The sequence below is a fragment of the Orycteropus afer genome, unplaced genomic scaffold, assembly GCF_000298275.1.
Source record: "Orycteropus afer afer isolate SDZICR_OR568_19922 unplaced genomic scaffold, OryAfe1.0 scaffold00083, whole genome shotgun sequence".
In the NCBI taxonomy this organism is placed as follows: Eukaryota; Metazoa; Chordata; class Mammalia; order Tubulidentata; family Orycteropodidae; genus Orycteropus; species Orycteropus afer.
Window position 1 is genome coordinate 1611530 of NW_006921670.1, and position 11640 is coordinate 1623169.

The 11640-nt window shown below is 50.9% G+C and overlaps 1 protein-coding gene across 1 annotated transcript in view; it reads right to left on the reverse strand.

Moving 5' to 3' along the window:
- ANKRD54 (ankyrin repeat domain 54) overlaps window positions 1-11640 on the reverse strand; it is a 27027-nt gene that overhangs the window by 6819 nt on the left and 8568 nt on the right. Inside the window, exons 3-6 of the mRNA XM_007941751.2 lie at window positions 4707-4805; window positions 755-826; window positions 230-277; window positions 29-153 (exon numbers count right to left, since the gene is read on the reverse strand). Coding sequence (XP_007939942.1) covers window positions 29-153; window positions 230-277; window positions 755-826; window positions 4707-4805 — 344 coding nt within the window. The remainder of the gene's footprint in view (window positions 1-28; window positions 154-229; window positions 278-754; window positions 827-4706; window positions 4806-11640) is intronic.

The following is an 11640-nucleotide window of genomic DNA, read 5'->3' on the forward strand; positions in this document are numbered from 1 at the left end:
TAGCGTTAAGCAGGGACGGGGCGCTCACCTGCTTCACCTCTAGCCGCACGGCCTCCAGGCACTGGGAGTGGCCCTCCTGCAGGATGTTCAGCTTTGACTTGGCAAGGTGCAGTGGCGTGCGGCCAGCTCGGTCCAGGGCATCCACACGGGCACCTGTGGGTGTGGGCAGAAGTGAGCATGCTGAGGAGGGGAGCATGAGGGGACAGAGGCGGGGGAAGGGACCACATACCTCCTCGCAGCAGGGTGGTGATGACAGGAACGTGGTTGGTGCAGGCCGCTGAGGAAGAACAGGACTTGAGGCCCGGGGCCCAGGGGAGCCTGGCCTTGTGCGCCCACCGGAGGGCACAGGACGGTGTCTCTATGGCTGCACCAGAGCCACCCCCCCCCAGCCAGCACTGCAGGGAACAGCTGGGCAGGCCTTGGCGTGCGTCAGGCCCAGCTCCCTCCCTGTACAGCTAGGGACACTGAGACCCGGGGAGTCAGCCACGGGAATCCCAGCAGCAGGGTGGGACCTGTCTCGTCACTGGTCTCACATCTTGCCTCCTCCAGCAGAGCCAGGAAAGTTTGGGTTGCTAATCAGTGCCGCCCAGGGCAGGCCAACTGCTGAGTGGCTGAGTGATGGGTAAGTCCACGGAATGCAGGCTGGGAGCCGTGCAAGCCTGAGGCCAGGCTCTCCCCAGGATGCCGGGAGCCTCCATCAGAGAAGCCTGTCCACGCTGCAGCAAAGGCCTTGTGGCGGCTTCCAGGCACTTACCCAGGTGCAGAGGGGTGTTCCCCAGCCCGTCTCGCTGGTTGGGATCAGCACCGTGGTCCAGGAGCAGCTGCACTGCAAACAGGAAACCCCAAGAGGCACTGTTGAAACCTCCTGTGACGTCTCTACTCCCCACTCCTGCCCGAGGCGGAGAAGCTGCTCAAGGCGTGGCGCACCGAGGTCCCCTCGGTTGTTTCGCTCTTTCACTCACTCACTCCACTCACTCACTCCCCGAGGCTCGTGTCCAGGACCCTAAGGCCCAGACAGAGGATTCCAGGAGGCCTCATAACCTGGTAGGTGGTGTGGGACTGGGATTTTAAGGGTTAAGGAAAGTTCTTCCCACACCAACTGAAGGCTCTCCAGGGTAGCTTCCATTCCTCCACAGCCAAGGGTCATGGTGGGAATCAGGCCACTAGATGGCGCTGAGCTCCAATTAACATCCCCCTCCTCAGCTCTAGGCCTTCTGGAGTGGCTTCCTTACTGCCAGCGCTTGAATTTCCCCTGTGGACACACAGGCGGGCTAACAGGGCTCCAGGACACCTACGGGGAGGCAGGGCTGAGTCCCAGAGGGACGGCCTGCCACCCACCCGGGGGGACGGCCTGCCACAGCCTGTGCTGCACTGCCAGGGTGAAAACAGCAGGTGCTTCCTGAGTCACACAAAACGGCTGGGTTTTGACTCCACGGGTTCCTGTGTGCCTCTCTGTCCAGCCACCCCAGCAAGTCAGGTTCTCCCCACATCTGGGAATGAGGACGCCGGGCCTCAGAAAAGCCAAACAACCTGCCCAAGGGGGCATACGCTAAGTTAAAAGGTAGGACCTGGTCAAGAACCCAGGCTGTCTGTCACCTTTGTCCCTTTTTGGGAGGTGGGGTGGGCGACTTCTGTATTTAAAACACTATTTATAGTTACCACATACACCTATGATTAAAGACAAGAAGCTGCCTGGCGGGGATCTAGGCTTGACCACTGAACCACCTGCCTTCTCCCATCACAGCTTTACCATGTCACCTCTGAAAAGCTTCCTCTGTGAACAGGAATAATACACTTCCACCTCACAGGATTACAGTAACTACCAAGTCCCCGACCCACGGCAAGTGCGCATAATGTTACTTATTGACACGGTCATCGCCCTCATGTCACCCTGCCTTTCTCTGACGGATCAGGCTGAAGGCTTCAGTGACTATAAACCCAAATCTAGTTGGACCCCTCTGACTCTTGTTTACTGAAAAGACTTCCTTCCATGGAAACTCAGTGGGAAAAGAATGGCACCATCACTCAATGGACTTGGGTCACACTGGCTATCCATGGCAGGCGGGGAGAATGAACCTTAGCCCCTACTACACACCACTGCTGTTGTCAGATGCCATCAAGCGGCCCCAACGCACAGGGACCTCCGCACCACGGAACGGAGCGCTGCCCAGGCCTGCATCATCCTCACGAAGGCTGCTGTGTTTGAGCCCAGTGCAGCAGCCACTCTGTCGATCCATCTCATTGAGGGGCTGCCTCTTTTTCGCTGACCCCGAGGGTCACACCCTACACAAAAACTAGTTTGGAAAGGATCACAGATCTGAATGTGAAAGCTAAGGGTCAGACTTCTAGAAGAAACAAAGGAGAGTATCTTCCTGACCTTGGGGTAGGCAAATATTTCTGAAATAAATCATAAAACAAACCACTCCCCATAACAAACAAAATTGATCAATCAGATTTCATAAAATTAAGAACTTTTGTTCAGTGAAAGATGCTATTCTGAGAACAAAAAAGCAAGCTTGGAAAAAGGCATGTCATTTATATTAAACAAATGGTTTATTTCCAGAATTTATAAATCAGTAAGAAAAAGATAAACTGAAAGACCCACTGCAGGTGAGTTAATTCCAACTCACAGCAACCCTACAGGACAGAAGAGAACTGCCCCATGTAAAGATTTACGAGGCTGTAAATCTTTACAGAATTAGACTGCCCCATCTTTCTCTCATATAGCAGCTGGTGGGTTTGAATGCAGACCTTTTGGTTAGCAGCCGAGCACTTAAACGCTGCTCCACTAGGACTCTTTTAAGAAAAAGACAAGCTGTTTGAAGGACAAATATTGTATTAGTTCATTATTGTAAAAGGTCAAGGAAAGGTTTATATATGGAAGAAAACTTCCTTTGTTGGTTACGGGGGTGGGCAGGAACACTGAAAAAATAAAAAACAACTCACTGCCGTTGAGTCAGATCTGACTCATAGCAACCCCTTCCTTGGGTTTCTGAGGTAGTATCACTACGGAAGTAGATTGCCAACCTTCCTCCCAAAGAGTGGCTGGTGGATTTGAACAGCTAGCCTTCTGCTTAGCAGTCAAATAAACTTAGGCACTATGCCATTTTTTAATTTATTTTTATGGCAGGAGGGGAGAATGAACCTTAGCCCCTACTACACACCACCGTTGTCGTTGTCAGGTGTTATTTATTTAAAAATAAAATTTTAAAAAGGACAAGCAGTTTAAAAATGGGCAAAAGACTTAAACAGATACTTCATAAAAGAGACTATAAAAAAGGGCCAGTAACCATATGACTTATGGCCACATGGCCAGCAACGATGTTAAGCAGGGTAGGAATGGGCGTTAAAATGGGGGATTTAAAACAATGTCTTACTTAAAGTAATAAAATACTCATGAACAAATATGAAAACAAAGTAACATTTAGGAGGACAGGTGGCCCGGGTCTACCTGTCATGAACACCCACTGTTTCTGGCATACACCACCACCCCACTCCTGTGAGGTTCTAGCCTGCCGCCAGTTCCAGGACTCCTCCCAGGCCCAGGCATGGGGCCGGACCAGTGTCCAGGAGGCCTGGGCTGCTGGCAGCGTCTTGCCCACCTCTTGGGCAGAATCTGTCTCTGGCAGCAGAGAATGCAACCCGCGGGCAGAGACACAGACAAGTGCGGGCAAGAGAGGGAGAGCACGGGCTTTGGGCTTTGGTTCTGACCGAAACCTAACTGAGAGAGGGCTTTCTAATTAGCTCCTGCCACCCCCCCACCCCCTGGGAGCTCTGGTAGCATAGTGGCTAAGACACTTGCCTGCTAACCAGACGGCTGGCGGTTCAAACCCACCAGCCACTCCTCGGAAGGAAGGTTGGGCAATCCTACTTCCGTAGTGATACTGCCTCGGAAACCCAAGGAGGGCTCGCTATGAGTCGGGGCCGACTCGACGGCACATAACAACAACCCCCACCCCCCATGTTGGGAGACCCTCACACCAGCCCTGGAAGCCGGGCTTCCTCACCTGTAAAATGGGGACACATGGCACCTGCCTTGTAAGTGAAAGGTGGGTAAGTTGCCTGTTGCATGGTGAGTGCTCACAAAATGAGAGTTACTGTTATCATGTACCTTCCTTCACCTTTGTGCATGAGTGTGTAACACACATGCACACACACACACACACACGGAGAGAGGTAGAACCACCACAGTTCTCTATCGCAGACGTTTCCATAAGAGCCTACTGTATTTTTACACAAATAATGCACGTTATATGGCTTTTTGCAAACCACATGACCCCCTCATACATTCATTTCCTGTGCACACTGTGTGTTCTATATGTGTGCATGTTATATGCATGTGTTATGTGGGTGCGTTATATGTGAAAAATACAGTACATCTGGGCCACTTTGCATTACCGTGGCCTAGAACATAACAGCCCTCAAACACGTGCTGAATGATAAGTGGAACTGATTTAGAAGCAGACTCTACATGGCTCCTAATTGGAGACTTCTCATCAACCTCACAGCCAATCATATTCTCTCCCCACATCTCACCCTTCCCCAACTTGGCACCCTAAGGAGTAACAAGTGAGGCACTACCAGGTGTTCTTTACACCCAGCACCCGTGGCACCCCAACCCTGTGAAGGGAGCAGCATTTCCCCCAAGGCCTCTGGAGAGACGTGACTGGCCCGGCCCGCTGCCTTCCTCCCCGCCCAGGACTCACCAATCTGGTCGTTGCCATTACAGGAGGCAAAGTGCAGGGCTGTGCGGCCCTTGTCGTCAGCTGCGCAGGGATCCACGCCATCTTCCAGCAGCTGCTGCACTGACACCACCAAGACACGGGGAGGAAGGGGCGAGAGGAGTGGAGCGTTAGCCAAGCTGCAGGCCCCGTGGAAAGGAGAGGGCCACTCAGGGCCCCTGCAGGCAAGGCATCGACACCGCACAGGGGAGCCAGCCCCTCTGGGACACACACCGAGGATCACGGACTGTGGGTGCTCAAGCTTCATGTTCAGGGACGGATTGCAGCAAGGGAACGCTGGCCCTCAGGACCAGAACTGTGGAGTCATGGAAATCCCCAGCACAGCCATGGCCCACCCCCGACCCGAGCGTGGACACACATCCACTCCAGCTGGCCACGGCTGCCCCACTGCTGACCAATGCTTACTCCATTCCAGGGCGCCGCCTGCGGGACTGGAGCACCATGGGGCCACACAGACCTGGGTTCAAACCCAGTTACTCATCTGCACTGGGTCTTAAGTCACAACCTCTCTGGGCATTACACTCCTCATCTATGAAATGGGACTGACATCCCTGACTCTGGACAGTTGTTTGGGGATTAAATGACACACTGAAAGCCTAGCATTGGGCCCAGCACAAGCCAGGAGTTTAACAGTCAGCTGCTCCCCTTTTCTAAGGAACTCAGGTGGTGTAGTGCCTAAGGCACTTGACTACTAACCAGAAGGCTAGCGGTTCAAATCCACCAGCCGCTCCGCGAAAGGAAGACTGGGCAATCTACTTCTGTAAAGATTTACTGCCTCAAAGGAGGCTGTTATGAATCGGAATTGACTAAATGGCCGTTGAGTTTGGTTTTTTGGACTCCCCTTTTCTCTCCTCCTGGCTGGGGGAGGGGAATGCAGCCACCCTGTGTTATGGGTTGAGTTACGCCCCCCAAAAAAGACAAACTTAAGTCCTAACACCTGCACTAGTGAATATGACCTTGTTTGGGAAATAGGGTTTTTCTATGCAGATGTTAGGTTAATGTTGATGGAGTTATGTCAGGGTGGGTCTGAATCCTAACTCCTTCTGGGCGGCATCTTATAGACAGAGACAGGGAAACAGTCACACAGGGAAAGCCAGCATGTGAGGAGCCGTCTACAAGTCAAGGAACACCAGAGCCATCCAGGGCCACCAGACGCTGAAAGAGACGAGGAAGGCTCTTCCCACAGACAGCACAACTCTGTCGACGCCCTGAATTCAGACTTCCAGCCTCCAGAACTGTGGGAAGATAAAATTAAGACACCCTGGAACCACTGCCTCTGGGGGAAACAGGGCTGCGAACAAAGCAAATTTCAAATGAGCACGTGGCTCCCGGGCTTTAGAGGGTGAACCTTGGAGGTTCTTCTAACGTACTCAGCCTCAGACTTCAAGAGGCGGTGGTCACAGGGCTAAGTGCCATTCTAGCACCACGGTGCCTTGGGTCACACACATCTTGGCTGAGAGCTTTAAATAAGTTACTTCCTCCTCTGGGACCATGAGGCTAACACAAGCCCTTCCTTCACAGGGCCGTCATGGGGAGCAAATGCACTGCCACGTGTAACGGGCTACAGAGGTGCCCGGCCCTCAGCAAACGCTCCACAAACATCAGCTACTGTATCGTCATCACCAAAGTCCCCTTCCCCTAAGTCAGCTGCCAGTCAGAGCTCGCCTGCTTCCCATGCTGATACTTCCACTGCACTGGCAGGGAGACGCGGGCCGCATGCCCAGCCTTAGCCTAAGCTGAACGCCAAAAGGAAGAAGGACCACGCCAACAGTCCAGCGTGGTGGCAAGAGCTGGGCTGGGAGGACGCAGGCCTGGATTTGGGCCCCAGGTCACCAGCAACTTTTACATGTCCTTGGGCAAGTTTCTCAGCCTCCACTTCTCAGTTTACCCCCCTGCCAGGTGTGAAGAATCTCCACCCTAAAATCTTCTGGGATGGAAATGCTGTCCTGGGTGCCGTCAACACCGTTCCCAACCCCTAGAGACTCCATGTGACGTTTTGTGGCTGTAATCTTAATGTAAGCAGACGACCGGGCCTTACTCCTGGAGAGCCACTGAGGGATTCAGACCACAGACCTTTCAGTTAGCAGCTGAGTGCTTAACCACTGCACCACCAGGGCTCCCATTCAATGAGAATAACGGACACGAAATTCCTCCTTGGGAAAGTATGGCGACGCACACACACACCGGGCCTCACTCACACAAGCTGGGACACGCCGACTGAAATGCGGCATTGCTGGCAGACGCCACTTCAGACCAACACTTTAATCTCCCCTCCCCCAGCAAACTTTTCAAGGACTGGGTGCTTCCGGCAAAGCTCAGGATGCCCTCCTCCGAGAAGCTGCCCCATCTCCACCCCCCTCCACATCTCCTTACTGCCACGCTCACCCAGTGACTGGAGAGGAACTGCGCTGTCACCAGCCAGGCGTCAGGAACCTAGTGCTAGTCCAGCCCCAGCCCAGCAAGCTGTCACGCCCGTTTTACAGACTGGGAGACTGGGGCTCAGCAAGATTACGGAAAATACCCAAGCCACATTCATGCCGCTAACAGAAGGCAAAGCTGGGATATAACCCCAGGTTTCCCTGGCTCCTGAATTTACACCTTCCCAACCAAATACAGTCGGGGCCAACTTGATGGCAAACAACAACAACAAAATACACCACTTCAGGGTTTTTTTTATTGTTTTGCTTTGAAACCGGTCTTCTTCTCCAGCTACACTGTAGGCTTATGTTTTATGTTCTTTATGTTTTATGTTTGTTTATCTTTATGCCCCTGGTAGCAAGCATAGAGGAACCCTGGAGGCACAGTGACTAAAGCACTCAGCTGCCAACCGAAAGGTCAGAGGGTCGAACCCACCAGCCACTCTGCAGGATAAAGACGCGGCAGTCTATAGGGTCACTATGAGTCGAAATCCACTCAACAGCAGTGGGTTTGGTTTGGTTATCAAGCATAGTGTCCCACCAGTCAGATCTACTCAGTAAATGTTGCTGACTGAATAAATGATGAGGTGGGACAGGGCTGATGAGAGTGGAGGAGAAAGCAGAGAGCATCAGGGCGTCTCAGTGTTCATTAGCACATTCACAGGGCCCAGCAAGCATCGAAGAGAGAAAACCCCATCAAAGAGACGATACAGCTGAAGCTTCGTGACTTACACAGCTGTGGTATTTCTGGAGCGCACATCAGCATAGGTTAGGAGCCATTAACCCCTGCACACCCTTTGCTGTAATAATCTCACACCTGGGAAATTACCTCAAAAATGAAACCCTGTGTGCAAACATGACCGACGGGAGAGCTCTGCTCTGTCCCTGTGAGGGACTGTGCGCAACTGTTAAAAACAGTGGTCATATCTGGGGGTGGGACCATAAGATGCTCCTTGCTTTCTATTTCATAAGCTTTAAAAAAGCATTTTTACAGCAAGTGTTCATTCTATTAATAGGAGAAAAACATAACATTTTCATTTTGAAACAACGAATGGTTACAAAGAGTATAAAAATATTTGTAATACACAAAATTTTTTACACGCTAAGTAACTGTATCCACGCAGTTTGCAAGGAAAAGAAACTCACAAAACTATGAACAATGGTTACTTCCTCGCTGACAGTACGAGTGTTTTTCTTCTGTATTTCTCTATTTTTGAAAATCTTTTAAATGCACACATATATTTAAAATATTTAAACTATGGAATCACAGAAAAGCACTTAATGGTAAGTGACAAAAAGCAGGGTGGCATATTTTTTATGTCCACTGCAATCACTAAACTACATAAAAAAGCAGCAAACATGCACAGAAAGAGCACAAAATGCTGGCCGTCCACAGAGGGCAGAGGCGGCTTCTCCAGCAGCTTCCGAGTCGGGGCCCTGGGGGCCTGGTAGTACCCTTAGAAGGAAGGCAGGTGTGCCAGCAGCTCTGCAGGGAAACCACAGCCTTTCTTTCCAAATAATAAAACCACCGTGTGAATACCCACTTCAAGATGAACCGCACTTGCAGTGGAAGGTAAGTGTCAAGAAACACGAAGAGAACACTGCAGCACTTTTCACAACAGCCAAAAAGTGGAAACAGGTGAAATGTCCATCAACAGATGAGTGGGTCAACAAAACCTGGTACAGACATACAGTGCGATATTCTCAGCCAAGGGAAGAAATGAAGTCCTAATGCATGCCACAGCGTGGATGAACCTGAAAACATCATGCTGAGCAAAATGGGAGACACAAAAAGACAAGTACTGCAGGATCGTAGATTGCCCAGCCTTCCTTCCGAAGAGTGGCTGGTGGGTTTGAACCGCCAGCTTTCTGGTTAGCAGTCAAGTGCCTTAGGCACTATGTCACCAGAGCTCCCAAACAAATATATAGGAACTGTTTTGGTTACCTAGTGCTGCTCTGGGAGCTCTGGTAGCGTAGTGGCTAAGACACTTGCCTGCTAACCAGACGGCTGGCGGTTCAAACCCACCAGCCACTCCTCGGAAGGAAGGTTGGGCAATCCTACTTCCGTAGTGATACTGCCTCGGAAACCCAAGGAGGGGTCGCTATGAGTCAGGTTTGACTCGACGGCACATAACAACAACAACAACAACAACAGTGCTGCTCTGACAAGCATATACCACAAATGGGATGCTTGAAAAAACAGGAGTTTACTCTCTTATAATTTGGAGGCTTTAAGTCCAAGTTCAAAGTGCCAGGCTCTAGGGGCTAGGTGAAAGCCCCTCAACCTTGGGCTTTAGCTCTGCCTCCTGCTCCTGACCCACTGAGCAGGAGGCTTTTCTTCACTCAGCTGCTAGCTGCTGAGACCAACAAGCCCAAGGTTCACAAGTAAAAAGGCACAGTCCGAATGTGCCATAAACTAGAAACCGTTCCCCAAGGCTTCTGCTTATATACAGGAAGCAGACCACATCCCCAAGGCAGCTACTCAGCTGCTCACAGTAGATTCCACCATGGAGTTGATGACCATCATGGGGAACACTATATCCAGCTCCCCAGCCACTCAACCAGGCCCAACCGAGTTGACACACAAACCTAACCACCACCAAAACCAAAACTTGTTAGTGGTGACCAAGCACGGAAACAAACAAAAAACCACACCGATTGCCATCCAGTCGATTCCAACTCATAGCGACCTCCACTGGGTTTCCGAGGCAATAAACCTTTATGGAAGTGGACTGCCCTGTCTTCCTTTCACAGAGTAGCTGATGGGTTTGAATCACCAACCTTCTTAATGCAGTCAAATGCCTTAGGCACTATGTCACCAGAGCTCCTTGAGAGCGTGGAAAGCAGGGGTTAAAGGAGAGTTTTTGCTTAGGGGCAGGGTGTTTAGGTAAACAGTGGTAGAATCATTCGGAAAAGGACAGCCAGAATGGTTACACACGTGAAGAAAACCAAGGTCACTGAACTGAGTGAAGAAACTGTGGAACTGCTGTGTGTTTGCTATGTATATTTCCACCACAATTAAAAAAAAAAAAAAGTAAAAGAGAGAGAAATGTATTATTTTTTTCTTGAAAGGCTATCTAGGTTGCTGCCCGGCTATTAAAGGGAAAGAGACCACAGTGAAGAGATTTGAAAAACCCCAGTTTCCAGCTGGCTCACTGCTGCCACAGGAAGGGAGGCCATCCCGGGGCCTCGGTGCAGCCCTCAGCGCCCCGACGCACTGGCCGTCTCTGCAGGCCCAGTGCACGTGGGCTCTCCTACCCGGCCCTGCATCTGTGCTCACATTTTAGCTGTTGATCATGGCAACCCGCCACCAAAATATCACTCCATCACTTGCGGGGGGCGGAATAATGGTCCCCAGAGGTGTCCACGCCCTCATCCCTGAAACCTGTGAGTATGTCACTGAACATGAAGAAGGCTGAAATGGAAGGCTGGGGGGACCCCTCAATGAAAACTATCAAACCTTCACAAGCTGACAGGCATGCTTAAAGTGGACTCACTCACTGTTTTTCCCTCCGTCATTTTCTTTCAAGTAAACAGTATACCCAGCCTTTTCTTCACAGGCGCTGAGAGTTCTTTAGATTTTCTATCTCCAATTATGTACTCTTTGAAGCATAACCCTCTCCCACGACTAGTTTCAGCTGAGAACCGTAGCCTACATCAAGATGACCCTGAGAAAAGACACACTGAGCCTTGGAGCAACCAAGATAAAGGAGAAATGGAGACATCCCTGGCAGACCGAGAGGCCTGAGGGTGCCCAGTCCCATACTCTCCCTCCTTGCAGAGTTTATCTCTCTAAGCAGCTGTGAGGAACCTGAAGGACACTTCTCCTGACCAAGGACAGTTTCCATCACTGACCAGAAGAGCAGAGCGGTCGCCAAGCAACAGCAACTCGTCCCAGTAACAAGAGGGAAACATCACCAGCATTCCTCAAGTCCCCTACCCCCTCAGCCCAATTCCCCTTAAAAACCCTAACCATTCCTCAGCTCGGGGAGACAGGCACTTTAGAGAAACGATTCTCACTGCCTCCTTGGGTCTCGATACTCAATCAACCTTTTGCTTTCTCTCTTCAACCTCCTGTGATCATTGGCTCTTCACGACAGGGGTAAGGACCTTGTTTTCCTACAACAAACATGCTGACGGGGCTCTGATGGGATGCAGGTTAAGGCAGTTAAGGTTATGTGTCAACTCCACTGGGCCTGGTGAGTGGCTGGGCAGCTGGATGTAGTTATTTCCCCATGATGAGACTGGCAATCAACCCCACAGTGGAATCTACTGGGAAGCTTAGGGGTGTGGTCTGCTCCCAGTATATAAGGAGAAGCTTTGAGAAAGGTCTCTGGCTGTTGGCATGCTTGGATCCTGCATGTAGCTGGGTCGTTGTTCAGCAGCCTGCCATGTTGTCTGCCGATTGGGATTCTTTTTTTTTTTATTATTTTTTTCATTAGGATTTGGGTGAAGATTTACAGAGTAAATTCACTTTTCAT